At 35.8% G+C, this 22,536-nt stretch overlaps 2 protein-coding genes, 1 long non-coding RNA gene and 1 pseudogene across 4 annotated transcripts in view; 2 read left to right on the forward strand and 2 right to left on the reverse strand.

Moving 5' to 3' along the window:
* Window positions 1-22,536, reverse strand: part of LOC307137025 (uncharacterized protein) — a 636,016-nt gene that overhangs the window by 466,333 nt on the left and 147,147 nt on the right. The gene's annotated exons all lie outside the window — the stretch shown is intronic.
* LOC307137691 lies at window positions 4,220-6,715 on the reverse strand. Its single transcript, XR_013817944.1, has 5 exons — window positions 6,624-6,715; window positions 5,845-5,922; window positions 5,572-5,694; window positions 4,887-5,020; window positions 4,220-4,302 (listed from the first exon to the last, which is right to left on the reverse strand). It is a non-coding gene; the product is annotated as an uncharacterized lncRNA (long non-coding RNA).
* LOC307137819 (chemokine XC receptor 1-like) lies at window positions 13,220-14,873 on the forward strand (annotated as a pseudogene). The gene is made up of 2 exons: window positions 13,220-13,875; window positions 14,853-14,873. The product of its transcript is annotated as a chemokine XC receptor 1-like (transcript).
* Window positions 14,904-15,737, forward strand: LOC307137820 (chemokine XC receptor 1-like; the record flags this gene model as incomplete). The annotated part of the gene is made up of 1 exon (XM_079835784.1): window positions 14,904-15,737. The coding sequence occupies one exon, from the start codon at window positions 14,904-14,906 to the stop codon at window positions 15,735-15,737; it is 834 nt and encodes a 277-aa protein (XP_079691910.1).

Raw genomic sequence — 22,536 nt, forward strand, 5'->3', positions numbered from 1 at the left:
AACAGTTATTCATATTTAATAATAACAACTAGTGTAGTTCCAACGTGGCATTTGTAGTAGAAGCACAATAAAAACAACCTTAGTTGTAATGTGATTGTTGTAAATAGACAGTATCCACAACACTTACCATGCTTTTTAATGTCTTTTAATGTAAAATCCAAATATTGTGATGTAAATAGTACTTTGTCCTGTATATAATGTATCTGTTATATATTATGACTTTTTCTCTTTTTTTTTTTAACCTGAAACGACCAAAAGGGCCTTTCGGACTCAGTCAGCCCATTCTTGTTCATGGAAAAGTAATGGAGAAGACCGAAAGCAGCAACAGCAAATATTTGCAATGGTAAGTATGTGTTGGTTTGAACTCTTTATCAAGCATTTGTTATTTCTTAAACATATTCTTACAAACCCCATGGCTCAATCAGTGAGAACATGTTCTCAAAGTCTTAATAATTCACAAGATTTAACAAACTGTCAAATTCATATGATACTCGTACATATTTGTACAAATACTCATACATAATCCTGCAGCTTTTACTCCGACTCCTGCCATTGGCTACAGCCTCAATTCCTGTACATATTTATCATGATTTTTGTAAATCAGTTGCGCCCCTTCTTGGAAAGCAGTCCCAGAAAGAAAAGTTTATATTAGGTCCAATGTATTCTTTAAAATGATTACAAATTGGGCCATTGGGGAGGTCTCTTCACACCTCATGACCTACCTCTGTTTGCAAGAGCGGAAATGCTCACATAACATCAGATATTCAATTATTTTGTCATCAGTTGCACTGCTGATAACGTCCTGTTTGCATGTAAATAATTTACGTGATCAAAAGATTAAGTGAATAATCAACATTTTTAAACAAATTCATATGTGCTATTAAAAATATACTTTTAATAATGGAAATGCACACCTATCAGTGAACTTGTTACATAAATGTATTTAACATTTAATTATGCAACACTTTTTACAGAAGGAAATCCTACAGTTATGTAAAGGGACAACAACAACATCATCATCATGTCCTGTCCTGGGCACACTGGGCAACATGTGTCCTCCAACATATTCGATCTGTGGCCACGTTCTTCACATCTTCTCATGGAACACCTGCATTCTTCAGGTCTTCACGAAACATCTGTCTCATGTCTTCCTTGGTCTTCCCTGTCTCCTGCGTCTTCCTGGTGGTGTCCACTTCATAATTGTTTTGGGGTGTTGTTGTTTGGGCATGCGTAGGATATGTCCAGTGAGGTGCACCCTTTGCTATGTCACAGTTTCTCAAAGTCTTCACGTGGAGTACCACTCCTCCTCATGATCTCTTCGATATATGCAGAACCAATATTCATAAACTGTACTTGATGTCTGCTTATGCCTTTATCAAAAAAGCATCAGTGCTCATCAGGAGTTTTAGTAAAGGACATATTTATTGCCATCGACTTCATGATGCTATATTCCAATGTATATATCTGCATTTGTATATTTGCATATATATGCATTTGTATAACAGTGTTTGTTTGAACAAATGAAGATAGTGAGAGTGAACACCTTTTGAAATCAATATGTATTCATTAAACCTTTTATTACAGTGGGATAGTATTCACTATAGTAAATGTCCACCATAACTAAATACATGGTATCATTATATCACTACCTTGCTAATGTAAATGTAACATGAATGTATTTTATTAAAGCATTTTCTTACTGAAAATGGTTAACATTTATAATAATCATTAACTATTTGAATTGGCCTTTCATTTAGTTACAATAGAAGTGAACAATAATCACAAGGATATAGTTTATATAGTTTTAAAGTTGAGAATGTAAAATGTTCTTAATGTTTTTGCCTTAAAGGCAAGAAACCAATATATTTTCAGATAAAGTTTAACCTCATTTCTTTTATTTGTACCGCAGCATGGTTATTTTATACTGTTGTGCAGTAGTTTGGCCGCTACATTTGTATTTAAACTGTTTGACATTAAATATTGGAATATGCTTACAAAATTGTGTGCATTCATTATGCTTTTGTTACATTTATTTTAATTCCAAGAGTTCAGATGGTGAACGATGGCATAAAGTGATCTAATATATATATATATATATATATATATATATATATATATATATATATATATATATATATATATATATATATATATATATATATATATATATATATATATATATATATATAAATAAATACACACACACACACACACACACATATATATATATATATATATATATATATATATATATATATATATATATATATATATATATATACACACATATATATATATATATATATATATATATATATATATATATATATAGAGAGAGAGAGAGAGAGAGAGAGAGAGAGAGAGAGAGAGAGAGAGAGAGAGATTTATGCATCAGTTTAACCACACAAAGGAGATTTTTGTTTTAAAATGTGAGTTGTATTAATTAATTAGAAGAAATAAATATTTAGCAGCCTAAATATTAAATATTTAAGGATATCCCTTCAGTTGGAACCGGATGAGATCTGTCATCATTTTCCATAAATGGACAAGTAAGTGTGACGCCTCTGTTCTGCTGCGTTGTCATTGGCTAGGACTTTATCGCAGAACTCGCTGTGATTGGACAATCTTTTAACCAATATAAAACGGCGTTTCATGTTACAAAGTATGTTTTGGTGTTATTGTTACGTTAGTAATACGTTAAGTTAACTATAAAGTGTCGCTATGTTGTGAGAAATTACTCCTTTACCGAGATCCCAACCCTAACCCTAAGCATTTCTGCACACTTCAATGAACTACAGCGCCATGTTTCCCATTGCATTGATACACTGACAAAGGTATATGGGTAATGTAGTTTAAAACGTTTAATAATGAGACAATAAATGTTAAGTAAATGACATCTTTAATGGACAACTGGATATCTAATTATGTTCATTGTGTAAACCTTTATGACATATATGAGGGGCAGGCTGAAATTTGATATTTTACTGTGAGCACTTTTAGAAAACCTTTATGCCAGCTTTCCATATCTGTCTGAAAACTGTGCCCAACATTATTTAGTAAACATAGCATAAGCAGTTGTCCTGCCAATTTTCTCTGTGATACGCTAACCAGACTTTGAGTAACAGCCATTTGAAATGTGCTTTTTTTGCCCTTCCAGGGGCCTCTACTGGGTCCCTGAGGGCGGAAGGGCAGTACAACATACACAGATCTATTTTCCTCATCATGGACAACAAACTTTGAGTCACATTTAAATATCAGAGTATTTTCTCTTTTCTATTCTAACATCATGCTTGTATTAGGTTTTGATGGGTATTGTGAGACCATCTGATGAAATACAGAAATATTTGAAAGAAATGTAATATAATTATTAATATTTATTTTCTTTTATGGATAAACACCCATAAATATAATGGATGAACCCACAACAACTTGCCATTATCCAGTTTCCAGTGTAAACAAAAACTATTTAGATTTACACTTCACTATTATTATTAAATATAGGACAATGCACCATTAAGTAAAATAACAAAAGAGACATTGCCAAAATTGTATGTATTTTCACGTACCTGACATCGGTAATGTGCATGCTTTAATTTTTATTGCAGTAGTAGATGTACCGGATTTATCAACATGGATCATCGTCAGTTAAGCTTGAAGTGTTTGAAATCCTTCCCTTTATTTCACTGAAAACTGGCGTATTGTCACAGCATGCAAATACAACTTTTTGGTGCATTGTTGTACCAAATATAATATAACCAGATGAAAAATGTTTATGTTTCAAGTAAAATAATATTGTTAATTACTTTGATAACCTAAATCAGCTCATAAAATGTGTATTTACTTTAAAAACACCATACACAATATTCACCATACTTTATCACTCAACTCTTTATTGGAGGATACAGTATACAGTTGATAAAGTAGCATAAAGAAAAATTAGATTCAAGATAAATAAAAATGGGTCTTCAAAAATACATTAACATCATATTAATCCATTCACAGCTGCTGAAGCCAAACAAATGAGTGCCACAGAATCCCATCCAGTCAACTATGATACAGAAAACAGATTTGATATTGTGTTGAAAAATAATGATACATTATCACAGCTAGACTGGTTTCTTGCTCTTCCCTCTATCATGTTCATGTTCTATCCTGTTCTTCTTCTTCTAAACAGTTTGCCCACTTGTACCCTACAGTGTATAACTGATAAACAGATGATGTGGTCACTGATGTGGTGTAGCCTTTTCTCAACCAGAGGAAGAAGTTGTAACATCCCATTGTCAGGCATTCTCCAGTCCTGGTCTAAAAGTAAAAGAAAAAACACAATTCAAATTAAGTTTAATGTAGTCAGGTTAGCATATGTTCTGCATGATTTAAGCAGTGGTTGGCTACTCTGGGCCTCAGCATCCATTGTCCTGCAGATTTAGCTCCAACCTCAAACCCACCTGCCTATAATTATCTATAAGTAAACCTGAAGACTTTAGTTACAAATTCCAGGCATGCTCGATTAGTCTTGGAGGTAAACTCTCCATTTCAAAAGGCCCAGATTTGCCAATTCCTAATTTAAATTTACAAAGCCGCAGTCAGTACATTATATAATATACACATTGAAGCATTATGTATATAATATTGCAGCACATTATATTAGCCAAGTACTGACAAAAAATATTTTACCCATATCAACAGCAACCTTTTAAACAGCAGATCTTTAAAAATATATTTTAGAAAGGCATGGTCTCTTCTTAGCCTTTGCCAGTGATGCTAGATTTCTTTTAAGACAACATACTCTTCTGTCACTTGTTTCAAGAGCATCACTTGTGATAGCCTGCACAATGTAAAATTGTTAAAATAAGGCAATACAATAGGTACAGAGGCACAAGACTTACCATGCTTATGAAGCACCCATGGCCATGCATAGTTCTCAGAGACTGGAATTTTTGCCTCTTGTATTCCTCCTTGGCTGCACATTAGTCTTTTCCTGTAGAATCTTCTGAAGTGTGTGCCTTCTCTTGCTATCCATCTTAAAACACAAATGCAATGTGTTTTAGTCTGTGGAGTATAAAGCCTTGTTTCAAGCCAAAAAACTAACCAGATATTTCACATAATTCAAAGAACATTTACTATTTGATTCCTAATATATGCCACAACTCATTATCTTCCAAAGCTACAAAGAACCACCCATGGTCTACAAAACAATAGAGAAATACCTGGAGTTTATACCAACTAAATGCTTTTTTTAACCCTTCAATACATGTCTGCTTTTATCTAAGACAAACAGACGGTGCCATTTTTAAGAATTGAAGGCCAAAAGTGTTCCAGCCTTTAGGCTAAAAGGCAATCATTTTAATAATAATTGTATCAAAAAGGGAAACAAATATTTACCATTTTAGATAAATCCAAGATACAGAACCTAATTTGCTCATTTTAGGAGTTATAAAAAGATTTAGACATGAATAATGGTGTGTATTTTATCAGAGTATAGAAAGAATGATCACAGCTGTCCTTTGAGAGATCAACATCAAATTCTGTACTACATATTAAAGCAAGACAATACATCAATACAAGACATACCAATGGACTTGCGCACTTTTCTGTCGTCTTTGGGCACAAGATGGCCATGTTCCTTCCTCACCCTAAACAAAGGACTTATTCGATTAGCTTGCTTCGATATAAGGGTCTGGTCTTTCTTCTCTGCTGTAAAACAAGAAAGTCTCACTTACTTGATGTGCAATTACTATTGTTTTTGAAACATATACATTAAGACAGTTACAATAAAATGAATTTACATACAATTCAGGGGAGCATTTCATGAGTAAATACTGATATACTAAAAATATTATTTACCTGATTACGGCAAGATTCACTACAACTAACTAGTAGCTCTTGTGAGGGTTGGCTCATAAAAGTAATCTGCAAGTAATCCTGCAAAACAGAAAGAAAGGAAATTGCATTACATTGCATGCAAGTTGTGATTTCATACATAACTGTTTCTTTCTTTAAAAAGTGTTGCATAATTAAATGTTAAATACATTTATGTAACAATTTCACTGATAGGTGTGCATTTCCATTATTAAAAGTATATTTTTAATAGCACATGAATTTGTTTAAAAATGTTGATTATTCACTTAATCTTTTGATCACGTAAATTATTTACATGCAAACAGGACGTTATCAGCAGTGCAACTGATGACAAAATAATTGAATATCTGATGTTATGTGAGCATTTCCGCTCTTGCAAACAGAGGTAGGTCATGAGGTGTGAAGAGACCTCCCCAATGGCCCAATTTGTAATCATTTTAAAGAATACATTGGACCTAATATAAACTTTTCTTTCTGGGACTACTTTCCAAGAAGGGGAGCAACTGATTTACAAAAATCATGATAAATATGTACAGGAATTGAGGCTGTAGCCAACGGCAGGAGTCGGAGTAAAAGCTGCAGGATTATGTATGAGTATTTGTACAAATATGTACGAGTATCATATGAATTTGACAGTTTGTTAAATCTTGTGAATTATTAAGACTTTGAGAACATGTTCTCACTGATTGAGCCATGGGGTTTGTAAGAATATGTTTAAGAAATAACAAATGCTTGATAAAGAGTTCAAACCAACACATACTTACCATTGCAAATATTTGCTGTTGCTGCTTTCGGTCTTCTCCATTACTTTTCCATGAACAAGAATGGGCTGACTGAGTCCGAAAGGCCCTTTTGGTCGTTTCAGGTTAAAAAAAAAAAAAAGAGAAAAAGTCATAATATATAACAGATACATTATATACAGGACAAAGTACTATTTACATCACAATATTTGGATTTTACATTAAAAGGCATTAAAAAGCATGGTAAGTGTTGTGGATACTGTCTATTTACAACAATCATCACATTACAACTAAGGTTGTTTTTATTGTGCTTCTACTACAAATGCCACGTTGGAACTACACTAGTTGTTATTATTAAATATGAATAACTGTTTAAAAGGTCTATAGCACGTCACGTGACAGTGTTTAATCGCCCTATTAGCAAGGTGTGTTGATTTAGAAAGCAAAGAAAAGCGAAGCCTGAGTGGAAATGAAAGATATAATGCAGTGACTGAACATAATCTGATCAATAACGACAGAAAATACTTTATATCAAATATTCATGGCTACTCACCAACATGTGGCCCACGTGCACTGATGCCAAACATCGCGATGTATTCTGAATGAGACTTCTTCAGCGAGATTTCATACCGATAGAATACCGGCAAAGGTTTCCCATTGAAAGCAATGGAGTTCCCAGTTCGTCTATAGACTGACGCCGAGGGGTATGGCCGTACCTGTGGCGTCTTCAATATGACGCCGGGGTGCGGAGGGAAACGCAGATCGCTTTTGGGTCTTTTCTTCACACAAATCAATCGTTTGGCCTCAGAACAGTTGGAATACTTGACATTTTTCAATAAAGTGTGCATGTTGTCTGTTATATTCTATGTTTTATATCATATAACGCAAATGGGTAGGTTAAGGGGCGGGGTTGGGCTACTTTCAAACGTGTCTGAATAGCGTAAATACAAATCAATAAATGTAAATAAAATAATGCTGGCTGATTAAATTGAGAATCATACTCCAACATGTCATAATGGAAAAATTATAACCCAATAAATAGTTACATCATGATAACATTCACATGCCCAACACGTCTGTGTATGACGCCAAAGGTGTCTCATTGGAATCACTGCAGTACCCTTAACGTCGAAAAATGCCTTTCAAGGGGTACCCTGTACGTAAAAAAGTGACGACGAGGGGTCCTGACCAAGCGTCAATATGTGACGAGTGGGAGTGAGACTGTGTTGATACAGTCCACCCTGTTTATCTCCTCGCCAGAGCATTTAACAGCAGCAATCAAGTAAGAAATGTATTCTTGTCAAAGCTACTAAAGTTGTTCAATCAAGAGCAGTGATTTTCTGTTTTTCTTTTGATGTTCGATTCATATTAACAGCATGTATAGCAGTAGGTACTGTATATTACACTGCTACTTCAATGCACAGATCTAATATACACATGCAATTTATTTTACTGCTGTTTAGTCACAAGCATGTGAACTTTGAGTGTTTTGACAGCATTGTTTATTTGAGAATTGTTGACAGAAGCGCAATAAGAAGCGAAAGAAAAATACTCATGCAGCACGCCATCTGACAGCTTTCTGTGTGCGTGCTCAGAAAACCATATAACAGAAGTTTAAACTGATATGGCTTCAAAACTAATGCAAATACTACATTTTTTTCATGTTTTTGCTTCTATTCAAAAATGGGAATTTACAACATGATATAATACATCATCTGTGGGGTATTTTGAGCTGAGACTTCACAGATACATTCTGGGGACACCTGAGGCTTCCATTACATCTTGTAAAAAGGGCCGTAATCGGTCCACTTTATGATTTGCATATTTGATGTTTAGTGATTTGTTGGAGTCATGCACATATAATCTTGTGCCAGCTGTGAAGTCAGTCTATAAAGCACAGCATGCACAGAGATTTATAAACATCCAGAGAGACTGGACATTTACTCTCCAGGTGATGAACTTTTGATTCATATTCTTGTTTTCAGCTTAAAAATATACAACACTTTTGTAAGATGGTTTAATTATTAAATAAAACAAGTCTGATACCTAAAATAATTTTTAAAAGAAAGCAAAGGACCATTAAAAGTAGAACTGATTCGAATGTTTATGCAAACCTATAGGCAATGTAAGGACATTATTTGAAATAATAGCCATTTCATGTTGTGAAGTCATTTAACCCTCTGGAGTCTGAGCTCTTTTGGGGCCCTTTAGAAGTTTTGACATGCTCTTACATTTGTGTTTTTTTTTTCAGTTGCTTATAAACACATTAATGGCAAAAGTGTAATTACACTGTATTCAGCAGAAACTTGGCTACCATAATTTGTGAGCAACATGTATGTACATGCTTGTATTTTTGAGAGAAAAATGTTTATGCACAGTTTTTGAAAAAACAAAAAACTTTGTTTTAAAATGAACGTCTCAAAACAAACAATAGATATGTGTTCACAATACTTTTGACTCCATCTTGTATTTCCATAGAGTTTTTTCTTTATACTGATGTGAGAATCATTGAACTTACTCATTCGCATAAAACAATACACTGATTTAAAATTTGTAAGACAGATTCTCTTCACAAAGCCAGTATGCGCGGAGGCGTGATAGCTAATGAATAATGATGAGATAGCACCTGAGATAACAAAGGACATAATAGCCCGCATTAATGAGCTGCATAATGAATGAGCTTCAGGTAGGCCTATGTGACAGAGAGCAACAGAGCAAAGGAAATATTTTTTTTGTAGTTTATTTTATTTGGAATGTAATCAACAAAGGCCTATTATATTTTAAATCATCAAAAGATTTGACTACACTGCAAAAAATTATCTTCTTATTTGGTATTTTTTCTTGTTTCCAGCCCAAATATTTAAAATTCTTAAATCAAGATTAACTTACTAGATAAGTAAAAATTGCTGGGGGGTGGGTGGCGAAATCAAAATGAAGTGAGTTTTTGCTTAGATAGTTAGTTAGTTAGTTAACTTTATTGTCCCCAAGAGGAAATTCTGCTTGGGCACAGTGCAGAGTTGCTTCATGAAGGTAGACCAGATAACTTAAAACATATTATCTGTATTATCTGCCACAACAAGTTATGATTTATTAAACCATAATTTATGATTTATTACACCAATTTATTAAAACACAACAATTAATGAGATTAAAACCATGTTTTTACTCCAAACTTACTTTCACAAGTCAAACGTTATAAATAGCCAAGCCAACATGGTATAAATAACACAGATAAGCCATATATTGTCGCAATTGTGTGTTTATTATCTTCAAACCTGTCTATCTGCATGTTACAGCGATTTCTGGAAGCTGTTTATGTCAGAGAGAATGTCACATGGTATCTTCTTCATGCATGCTATATATGGACTACATGTGCACGGAGCGCCCTCCGGCTGCCAGTATGAACTGAAAACACAACAGATTGAAATAACACTTCTCTGTATAGATATTTGACACAGACATATGAGAATCTATCAATATTTCTCCTAATCTGCACACTTTTGAATTAAAAGCCCTGAGGGATGTTGTTTTGTCATGAGTCTTCATGACGAGAGGAGTTTTTTATGAATGATATCAGCTGACACTCATATTACAATCAAAGGTAACGACGCGGTTTTCATATTCATAACTCCTGACACATATTAACAAATTACGGTCACTATATGACTTTGAGAATAAAACAGAGGTCAAAAATGGAAGCTTGAGTCTTAGATCTTTTAAATGATGTATAGTTTGTCAAGGTAATTACTTACATCTGACAGTACTTTTGAGCTAATTCAAACAAAGAAAGGTTCAGTGCGTCCTCGTGCAGGTTTTTGCATTTAATATTCACAGATGCTTACAGAGTAAACTTTGCCTACTTACACACAGCGGTGGATCGTTTCTTTCAGAAATTAACAGCTTGTAATGGAGAATTATTCCAGGATTATTAAACGCGTCTCAAAACGATGTAGTTGAAGTAGGAATGCAGAACAGATGATGTGTGTGTGGGCGTCTCCGGAGCCTCAGTATTTGAATCTCAATAGAGCGTGCGCTTCGTGGGCGTGGTCGCTTTAGTGTATAATGAGTCCATTAATGAGTCCATTATGAAGAAGATATCTTCTTCATGCGTGCTATATATGGACTACATGTGCACGGAGCGCCCTCCGGCTGCCAGTATGAAGTATGAAGTGTTTTTTATGAATGAGAGCAGCTGACGCTCGTATTACAATCTTTAGAAGGTACCGACGGTTTTCATATTCATTGATCGATTTCTGGAAGCTGTTTATGTCAAATGTCACATCACCAGAAATCGCTCTAACAATGTTAGACTAACATGCAGATAGACAAGTTTGAAGATAATAAACACACAATTGCGACAATATATGGCTTATCTGTGTTATTTATACCATGTTGGGTGTTTTCATAATAGATTATATTTATAATGAAATGCTACTCGAGCTTTTATAATTATGCAGAATATTGTAAAATATATTTTCTGTCTGATTTTTTGATCCAAAGCCAAATGAGATCACATAAGGTTATTTAAAACAATTGGTGTAATAAATCATAAATTATAGTTTAATAAATCATAAATTGTTGTGGCAGAGAATATAGATTGTTTTAAGTTATCTGGTCTACCTTTATGAAGCAACTCTGCACTGTGCCTAAGCAGAATTTCCCCTTGGGGACAATAAAGTTAACTATCTAACTATCTAAGCAAAAACTCACTTCATTTTGATTTCGCCACCCCCCAAAACAGCTCAGACTCCTAGGGGTTAATAATCGCATCCATGAACATGATTTCAGCCCGAGTTTTATCCTGATTCTTTTACACCGGCTGTGAGGTAAAGACCACATGTCCCAAGATTCTGAGCTCAAACGTGGCGTCATCAAACTATGTTTTGAACAGGCGAGCTCTAGTGGATGGAAAAGTTACATAGTGTAGCTTTAAACAATAAGACTAATTGTGTTGAGCTTTATGACAATGATTAGTTTTCTGTCAATGAATGTATCCAAACAGTTGCGGAAATCAAGGGCAATGCGGGTATGATGTCATTGATAGGCGACTAGGGTTGGGTACCGAAACCCGGTGCCAATATGGCACCGGTACCTTTATGATCGGTATGTACCAGACCGAATCAGAACGCAGATTTCGGTGCCACTTAAAATCAAACGTGCTTTCGCGCTTTGGCCGGCGCTGAGCCAGAGACGCTCAGCGCTCGTCACATATCACAACTATTCAGTGTTTTCATCCACATCATGTTTATTTTAGGTTTCAGACATTTAAATGCTCATAAGTACTAGCAAAAAATACACAATGATGTCTATGGAAGTGGCAAAAACAATCCTTTCAGACAGTTAAGATAACTTGACTAAGTGTTTTATTCACATCAGATACACATTATATAGTGACTATACAGTTTACTCTATTCTTCTCCCAGTTCAGCACGTCACTTACTTTCATGTATTTCGTGAGATGAAGATACATGTATGTGATGTAAATCCGACAGATCCGATTCTCTGAGGCGCAAACTAACGTGGCGCCGCCCATCGCGCAGTATAGATCAACTAACACACATTTACTCACACACATATTTGAAAATCAGAATATCAGATAGTTCATGACATAGTTAGAAAGTTTGTGAATATTTTGATTAAAAAAGAAAAAGCGAAATAAACCCGATACAGCTGAGTGAGCTGTCATACAGCGCTATTGTAGCAGCTGTGTGTCATGTGAGAAGCATGACGCGTCTCCATGGAAACAATAAGGTGATGCACTCTAAAATATTTAGCCAGAGAATATGGTCATATTTCTGCAAAATAAAGCTAAAGCTTGAAGCTGGTTTGTAGCATACCAAGAATACAGACTACTGCTGTTATTACTGTATTTAGAGTTAAATTAGGCCTATTGTAGTTGGGTTAGGTGGCTTTAGTTTTACTGTGAATTTGTTATGTAAATTATGTTTTGTATTTATTTATATTTACATATTTAAGTATACTTTAAACTTGTAATAAATTGTTCAATTTAAATAATAATTAAAAAAAAATCAATAAAAAGCCATTCTTTAATCTCATCCACCTCGTTTTGTGGCTCTTTTTTTAAAGTATCGGTTCAGGCACCGGTACCGTTTTAAAAGTATCGGTTTGGCACCGGTATCGGAAAAAACCCAAACGATACCCAACCCTATAGGCGACGCACGGACACGGTCTGTGTCCTGGTTAAAAATGCTTATTTATCTGGATTTAAACATTGTTGGAAACATTTGGGATAATATAAGTACAGAAGTCAACAAAATATATAACATTGTTCTAGTGGTTTTTGGATATTTTAATACAAAAATCTTACAAACTGTGCCTTTAAAATTGGATTGAAATTAATTTTTGTAATTTGGTCGTATACAAGTGATCTGCCTTAAAATTACCTGGCAGTAAATGTTCGACATTTAATATTGAAATATTAATTACAATTGTGTGGAATTACACACGGTTTGAAAACCTTCTAATTGAATTGTTGAAGACATAACATTGGCTTGTTTAATATAGTCTGAATTACATTTTCTCTTTTCCTATTGATCACAGCTGGTATATTTATTTATATATTTTTGAGTTGTTGAGCTAAAAAGAAAAGAACAGAAGAGATGAACAACTGCGCATTGAACCTCACCACACCTGAAACATCTACAAACTCCACAACTCATTCCATTGGGCTAGTGGAAAGTCTGAACGTTTGTATGCACAGCATCAATTTCCTTTTTGGTCTTCCTATACACTCCTATGTTATATGGCTCATCATCACAGGATCAAGAGTTGCATCAGGATTCTTTAACCTCAATCTCTCGGTTTGTGAGATTGGTAACTGTCTGATCTCTTTGTTCTTTATATTTAATTATTGTACTGGGTTTTCACATCTAACAACATTAACAACGTTTTTGATAGGGCTAGGCATCACTGGTCGTCCTCTGTTTCAGTGTCTGATGTGTGTTGAGCGTTACCTGGCAGTGGTTCATCCTGTAACCTTTCTGAAGTACAAACCTCTCAGATATAGAGTGATCTGCTGCACTGTGGTCTGGATAATCACTCTTGGATCCTGTTTGTGCTGCATGTTTACTAATTGTTTTACATTTATGTATGCTTCTACTTTATTCAGTTCCTCCTCTTCATCTCCATCCAGTTGTTTTGTCTTGTGGCTGTTCTCAGAGCTCTGAAGCAGTCAGGACCAGGAGAGAGAGGGAGAGAGAAACAAGATGAAAACTACATAAAGAGAAGAGCATTTTATCTCATTCTAATAACTACTGTGAGCATGATTATTATCTATGTGCCATTTACTATCTCAGGATTCTCTTTCATTCTAACACATAAGTATATGAAGGAACTTTTTTATTTTAGTTTTATTTGTAATGTACTGGTCGGTTTTGTTCAGCCTGTTCTTTATCTGCACCGTGTTGGACAACTCTCACGTCTTTGCTCTCCACAATTTTTTTTTTTTTTTTTCAAACACCTTTAACAGGAAAATTTGTAAGTTACATTTATAAACTTTCAAATAACTTTTCATGTTCTTCCATGACCTCAAAACATGTTAATATGCGCCTATGTCTTTTAATATTAGAGAGATATTGCATTTTACACTCTAAAAATGTGTTGCACCTGTTCAGGTCAGTTTTAGAATTATGAATATTGTTTGAGAAGACTGATTATGTGTTTAGTAAAATAAGATTGTATAACAATCATTGTTTTTTGAGTTAGCCTTTGTATTGATGTCCATTGTCAGTTGATAAATGTTATTCAAATGTTGCTTGTAGTTTTAATCAAAATAAGCCAGTCATGTCTAATGAATTTACTAAACAAAACTTGAAAACATGGTTATGGATTACAATTTCTCCAAAGAGATGTATGATTCTATAGACAATCAGGTAATTTTCCTTGTCAAAATGGTAATTTGCTTTAAATAAAGCTGTTCAAGTATCCTTTTTTTTTCCAGTGTTAATTTTTTTACATTTAATATTTGCATATCTGCTGTTATATGTGATGTGCAGCAGATGCAGTCATGCACATGTATTCTTGTGACAGTTGAAGTCAGTCTACAAAACACAGCATAGAGATTTATACACATCCAGAGAGACGGAAATTCACTATTCAGGTGATAAACTTTTGATAAGTTTGTTGTTTTAATTTCTGTAATATGATTTGATTGTCCATGTAAAGTAAAAAAAAACAAAAAAACACCAGCTTATGTGTTTATGTGATTGCTTTTACACTTCTTTTTTTGTGTAGATCACAGCTGCAATAACCTAAATAATGCATGTGACATTCTGAGCTGAGAGGATGAATAACTCTACAGCAAACTTCACCACACCTGAAGCATCGGCAACTTTTTTCTTTGGACTAGTGGACAGTCAGATAATGTGTGTCTTTGGCATCAGTTTCCTGCTTGGTCTTCCCACACACTCCTATGTTACATGGCTAATCATCACAGGAACAGGAAGTGGAGTTGCATCAGAGTTCTTCAACCTTAATTTGTCTTTTTGTGAGATTGGTAGCAGCCTCAATGCAATGTTCGGTCTACTGTCATATATGTTTTCAAGTTTCACAATATTAACAAATTTTTTGCAAGGGCTAGGCGTCACTGGTTGTCCTCTGTTTCAGTGTCTGATGTGTGTTGAGCGTTACCTGGCAGTGGTTCATCCTGTAACCTTTCTGAAGTACAAACCTCTCAGATGTAGAGTGATCTGCTGCACTGCAGCCTGGATAATCACTCTTGGTTCTTGTTTATTCTGCATCTTTATGTTATCATTCAACACAGAGCCATATGTATGGTTTTTCTCAACAGAGTTCTTATTCTTCCTCTCCATCCAGTTGTTTTGTCTTGTGGCTGTTCTCAGAGCTCTGAAGCAGTCGGGACCAGGAGAGAGAAGGAGAGAGAGAGAGGAGGAAAACCACATGAAGAGAAGAGCGTTTTATCTTATTCTGATAACAACAGTGAACATGATTATGCTTTATGTGCCATTTATTATCACAGGATTCTTTGTCATTCTAACTCAACAGAATATTGTTGACTTTTGGTTTCCTGCTTTTCTTTGTTATGTGCTGGCTGGTTTTGTTCAGCCTGTTCTGTATTTACAACGGGTCAGAAAAATCTTCTGCCACTGTTCTTCATAATACGTGGTATTGTAGTGTTGTACATTGAGTAACTGAACCTTATTTTATTTTTGAATAGTTCTGTCATCCGATTCGTTCAAACATACAGATTCATTCAGAAACGAAACACCACTGTATCTTGTTCTGAGAAGCTTTTAGTTCTTTTTCCCCTTTGTTGGAAACAATTTCTTTGGCAGTGCGAAAATATACAAACTACTGCAATGTTGTATCTAAAATGGAAGTTACTCATTATTAAAATGAACATAATTTAATTAATTTGTACCCTGCTTCTTTGAGAGCAATGTGGTAAAAGTGGCGTGAATACACAATCAAAAATGTGCAGAAGAGAGAGTGAGAAGAGAGATTTACATTTAGTCATTTAGCAGACGCTTTTATCCAAAGCGACTTACAAATGAGGGCAATAGAAGCAACTAGAACAGTCAAGGGCAACAATATGCAAGTGCTGTAACAAGTCTCAGTTAATCTAGCACAGAACAGATAATTATTATTTTTTTATTTAAAAAAATAAATAAATTAGACAGAAGATGAATAGAATGATAAGTGCTATTCTTGATTGGTCAGGTGCTGTCACTATCACAGAGATGAGTCACTATCACACAAAAAAGGTCTTGAGAACTTTAATATAAAATCTGTAACGCTAGAAAATGTTAAGGAATTTGAGACAAAACTGTTTATTTTATTTATTAACTATTATGGGATTTGTACATCTCGACATTTAATGTGAAGGATCACAAGACTGGTATAAAATTCGGCTGCTTGATTTGTATGTTGTCGGCAGTGTTACTGACAGCCGCAATTGACAGTTGAATTGATGTAACATTTATTGGAGTTGTGCTTTACATAAATTTTGGATCCTGATAAGTTTTTAAACAGAATTATTGTAAATTATTAATTGAAAGTAGTAATAGTCAAACATCAGACATGGTCATGATCTTACAAGTCTTAAAGGTCCCATGGCATGGCATTTTTCTATTATTTTCTAATGTTTCCTGAGGTGTATATTGTTAGTATGATTTTTACATCATAAAATGTCATAATTTAGAAATAAAAGGCATTTTTTCAATACTGATGTTTGCCCTGTGGCTGAATGCCCTGTTTCAAGAGGCGTGTCTGCTGTGAGACTTCCGTAAAAACGCCCACTGTTGTGATTGGCTGACATCTTTGCATTTTAAATGAGCGGAGGGGGCGTGGTTTAACGAGGTTTACGAGGCACGAGCTGCTGCCAGAGAGACGGATGGACCTGAGTTCACTTCACATCAGTTCTCAGCATGTCTCAGTTCAGTGAACTGTTGTAGTTACAGCATATACTTCAGGTTATTAGTCTATTTCTAGTCGGAGGGACTGTCACTCATGTCAGAAATTTAGTAACTTTAGTAAATTATGGATCAGCGCTGACTGGAGACGCAAACCGTTTAGAACGATTCAGTCCGATTTGGTGAACTGATTCGGTTCACTAAAAAGAACCGGTTCAAAAGAAAGATCGTTCGCGAACCGGACATCACTAATGTACCAGAGACGGAGCTCAGCGATTGCAAACAAAGTTATTCATAGTAACTACTGAGTTATGAGAGCGCTGTCAGTCAGCGTGAGTTTATTGTGTTTGTATCTCAGAGTTCTGAATAAACACGAGTCCCAGTCACACCGAGTCCGTCTTCATCATTATTACCAACTTTGTAACACATGCAAAGTACCATTACAGCTGTCGATATGAACGAGTTACGAGTAAGTGTTGATAATAGCATTATTTTTAGATATGTTCCTGTCATATGAAAAGCGTCAGTGACGTGCATTTAGTACACAGCGCACACAAAGACACAACAGCATTAATCGAATGTTATCCAGTTTATTGTGGGGAAAGCTGCCTAGCCCGGATATGCTCATGATTACCCCCCTTCTGCTTAATCTCACGCCGCGTTTGGTGCCTCCGCTGTGGGCCAGATGCAGTACTGGGGGTCGGGATGTTGAAGGCCGACCGGTCAGTGCAGCCCGAGCCTCGGCGTGTGTGAAGTTTATCTCTAAAGATGTTACTCTGCTGATGTTGAGCAGAAACGACTGTATGCACATTTTAGAACAGATAGACGCGACGAGGACGTACAAAAACACTGACTCACAAGATAGAAAACACCGTTCTGTCGGGAGAGAGAGAAGCTGCAGTGTGTGCACGAATAATAAATAATTAGCTACACATAAGAAATCACTGATCACAGATCAGAAGGAACTGAAAAAAGACTTCTGTTTTCATTTGTACATTCAAACACAGAGAAACTGCCAGCGTTCACTCGTTCACAAACAATGATCTCTCGAGCGCTTGCATGGGCGTGCCAGATTCTCTGGGCAGAGGAAAGGGAGGTAACCGTTCCTGCTTGGACGTCAAACCAGGAGACTTCAGGATTAGCTCGTCTGGCCTGTCATTTTCTCAAAGGCAGAGAAAGACAGCCAGAACTCGGGTTTACACAGATCAACATTTCTATCCACTTGGGGACAATATTCAGGCTAGGGGAACTCATATTAATGTTGAAAAACCTCATAAAATGAAAATTTCATGCCATGGGACCTTTAAGGCGAGACATGGCAGGTGAAAAAATCTTTTTTTTCATGCAGTGGTCAATTTGGAGATTTTTGGCCAGTTTGCTCCCTTAAAATGTAAGCTTTCATGTCAAAATAAAAAAAATGTCAACCTTACACATTAAGGTGGTTATTTCATTATATTTTGTCAACTTGCGCCTTTAGATTTCTACCGGAAATCATCAAAAGTTGGCATTCTAACGCAAGCTCTTGTGCCGTCTCCATTCACAGAAACATGTCATGCCTGGTATCATTATAAAGCTCCCAGTCTCATACACAGAGCTGTATAATCCAAATATGGGAGTTTCCTTTGTAGAACTAATCAACCGCGAAAGTTTGCAGCCGAAAACCACTGATTGGTTGATGTGAATTTCTCACTATGTGATACGCGCTGCCGCTTCCTTGTGTAGGGGAGAGCGGGGTCTCAACCTAATGCTTTTTGACTGTCTCAGTTTGTGTAAATTCACTTGGGGTGACACATTGCTAAATACAGTTAAACAGCATAGTTCAAAACATAATAATAATGAATAATTTCTGAACATTGACTCTCAGTCATTATTCACCCTTTTCTCGTGGTTTCTCAAAATAATTCATAAAAGTATAGAATATAATGGCATGTTTCTAATAGGGGCTCATTGTAAAAGCAGGGTTACAACACACCCCACCGGCGCAAATAGGATTTAAACCGTGGCTTGTGTCTTCTGCTGTTATATCAACATTAGAGAACAATCTCAACTGTTAAATAACAGATATAAGATTAATATAATATCAGATTTGTCTTATTTTAAATAAACACAAAAAACAGAGATGCAAAATAAACTTAAGTAAGATATTTACTTTTGTTATGGTTAAATAAATGTTCAGTAATATCTTCCAAAGATTTTTTAATTTTGGCGTAATTTTTTGTCTTGTGTGCTCACGGCAGCTTTCCCGCGAGTGGGCGTGGTTTCAGCGTTTAAGAGCAGAGAATGCTGCTTATTTTTTCAAGTTTTTGATAAGCTATTTTATTTACTTGGTGGATTTTTTTATGATTCAAATTTGGCTTGGTGGTTAATAACACATTTTGTCTGTGGTGTGACAAACTCTGCAGAACACATATTTAATTTTGACTTTACAGGGACTTTAAGGTTGTTCTCTTCAGCTTAAGGTTATTACTATTAATAATTTATTCATTTATCAATTTACATGTGTTTTAAATATTATACACTACTGATATTAATGAACTGAATATATATTTTGTTTGTAGGTTGGTGGTTTCATAGAAATGTATGCAATTATACAATATGAAACTTTAAAGGCCGTTTTCTCAAAATGAGTTTCTCACACTCAGTCAGATATATCCACTTCAGTAGCACCAACTTTTCCAGTCTTAAGGCATCTTTACACAGCAGACGCGGCACAGAAACTGATTCTGAAGCGGCATAACATTACAAAAATGTGCATTTACACAGACCGTTTAATGCGTCTCTGAAGCGGCATAAATGCATTTACACAGGAATGAAAATCGCGGGAAACAATGCTTTGAACATTACAACAGTTTTAACAAAGTGTTATAAATTAATTAAAAAATAATGGAATATATAAAAATAAAATAAAAATACAGAATTTTAAATTATTTTCCTCTGCGCTGGCGCTTTTGATGTTTGTCATGATTCTGTATAGGCTTGTACACTCAAAAAAACGTTTTTGTGGCACTGTTCTTTTTACCCAAATATATTTAATTAAAATAACACACATATATTTATTTTACCACCAAAACACTATTGTATTGTGTTTAATTAACTTAACCTGTATAATTTCCCACTATACTTAATTATCAATCGTTAAACTAATGTAAAGGGTTTAATTTCGCGATTCAAAAAAACCGGATGTGACGATTTCCAACGTGTCTATGATTGGATGAAGACGGCGCGCGATGAAGTGGCAAGGTGCATGGCGTCAGAGCTAGTATCCGTCAGGTAAGAAAATATAAAGTTAATCTAAAGGCAAAGTCTTTCATTTTTGTTAATATTTCGGAACGTCTGTTCTGGGATGCTTTTAATATATTGTTTAACTATTGAGTATTGTGTGAAATGTGTTTATTGTGCCATTATTGGGTGATTTCATGCGACTGAAAGATGCTAGTTTAATGTGGTTAGGTTAAGTGCATGATTCATTGTAGTATATAAAACGTATGTGTGATCGTGGAACAAATTATTTGGAAATATATTAAAATTCTAAATGGTTTTCAGTCGAAGTTATAAAATGAGCAGTTAACAGGTATTCTAAAATGCTTAATGTGAAAAACATTTAAAGTGGCTTAATGTACTAAGACTGTAATAGGCTACTATAAAAACCAAACTCAGTGAAAACACCATACAAATTAAGCATAGAAATAAATGTTACACGTTAAGCGTTTTCACGTAGCATTGCTTTGAGCGGCTGGTCGTGGACTCTCTACCATCCACATTGGACTCACACCAGTTTGCCTACTGCAGCAATAGGAGCACAGATGATGCCGTTTCCATGGGACTGCACTCTGTGCTCACTCACCTGGACAATAAGAACACTTATGCTTGTATGCTGTTTGTTGACTTCAGCTCAGCATTCAACACTGTCATCCCAACCAAGTTAATAGCCAAACTTGGAGACCTTGGCATCAACACCTCAATGTGCAACTAGATTTTGGACTTCCTAACTGACAGACTCCAGAGTGTTCGATCAGGATTCACCTGCTCCACATCCAACACACTTAACACTGGTGTACCACAGGGCTGTGTGCTAAGCCCGTTTCTCTACTCCCTCTTCACCTCCGACTGCAAGCCTGTGTATGGATCTAATTCCATCGTCAAGTTTGCGGATGACACTACGGTGATTGGTCTCATCACTAACAACGATGAGACTGCCTATAGGAAGGAGATCCAGCACCTGGCCACATAGTGCACTGAAAATAACCTGCTCCTCAACACCACCAAAATAAAGGAGCTCATCGTGGACTTCAGGAAGGAGTCAAGAGGCACACACGACACCATCCACATCAATGGAACGGCTGTTGAGCGTGTCTCCAGTTTCAAGTTCCTGGGGATCCACATCTCGGCGGACATGTCGTTGACAACCAACACCTCCAGCCTGGTCAAGAAGGCTCACCAGCGCCTCTTCTTCCTGAGGACACTGAGGAAGAATCAGCTCTCCTCGGCTATCCTGGTGAACTTCTATCGCTGCGTAATAGAAAGCATCCTGACCAACTGTGTTGCAGTATGGTATGGGAGCTGCTTGTGTTGCGGAGCGCAAGGCACTGCAGTGGGTGGTGAAAACTGCCCAGCGCATCACAGGGACTCCACTACCTGCCATTGCGCACATCCAGAGGAAACGCTGTCTGCATCGAGCTCACAGCATCCTTAAGGACTCCTCTCACCCAGCCCACAGACTGTTTTCTCTCCTGCCCTCCGGCAGGCGTTTCAGGTGCCTCCGGACCAGGACCAGCAGACTAAAGAACAGTTTTTTCCGCAAAGCTGTCTCTTTACTGAACTCTAACCCTCGTTGATCCACTTCTCTCATATACTGCTAATTCTCCCCCCTCACATCTGCCTTCACTTTGTTATTTGCACTACTGGAATGTCAATTTGCACTACCAACTGTTTATTTACAGTACCAACTGTTTACATTTGCATTTTGCAGCGTACTTCTAACTGTAATATGCAACCACTTTCCACTGCACTTTTACACTTTTTTTCGGATAGCTTCTGTCCATACTTTATTGCACTACCTTAATCCACTGCTATATTCCTCATTTTAGCCTAACATATCATTGTATACCTCTATCTGTAAAATTCTGTTTATAGTAATAGCCATCTGTATATTATATTATACTGTACATATTCACCTGTAAATTCTGTTTATAGTAATAACCATCTCTATTTATATATATTTATATATATTCAGTAAATATCCATGTCCTGCACTTATTCAACCATTGTATATCCTGCTCTTGCACCTCTGGTTAGACCTAAACTGCATTTCGTTGCCTTGCACCTGCACTTGTGTAATGACAATAAAGTTTAATCTAATCTAATCTAATCTAATTTAACCCAAACCCTAATTCAGCTCCTGAAACCTACCCATTCTTTCACAAATGTTTGTGGAAGTGATGATGTATAAATCTCAATAAAAAAAAAATGGACTCTTATGACTGGTTTTGTGGTCCAGGGTCAGATTTTGTCTTACCCTGATTCACATTGCCTCTTATAAGTGTTTA

Source organism: Gobio gobio, assembly GCF_949357685.1.
Source record: "Gobio gobio genome assembly, chromosome: 14".
NCBI lineage: Eukaryota > Metazoa > Chordata > Actinopteri > Cypriniformes > Gobionidae > Gobio > Gobio gobio.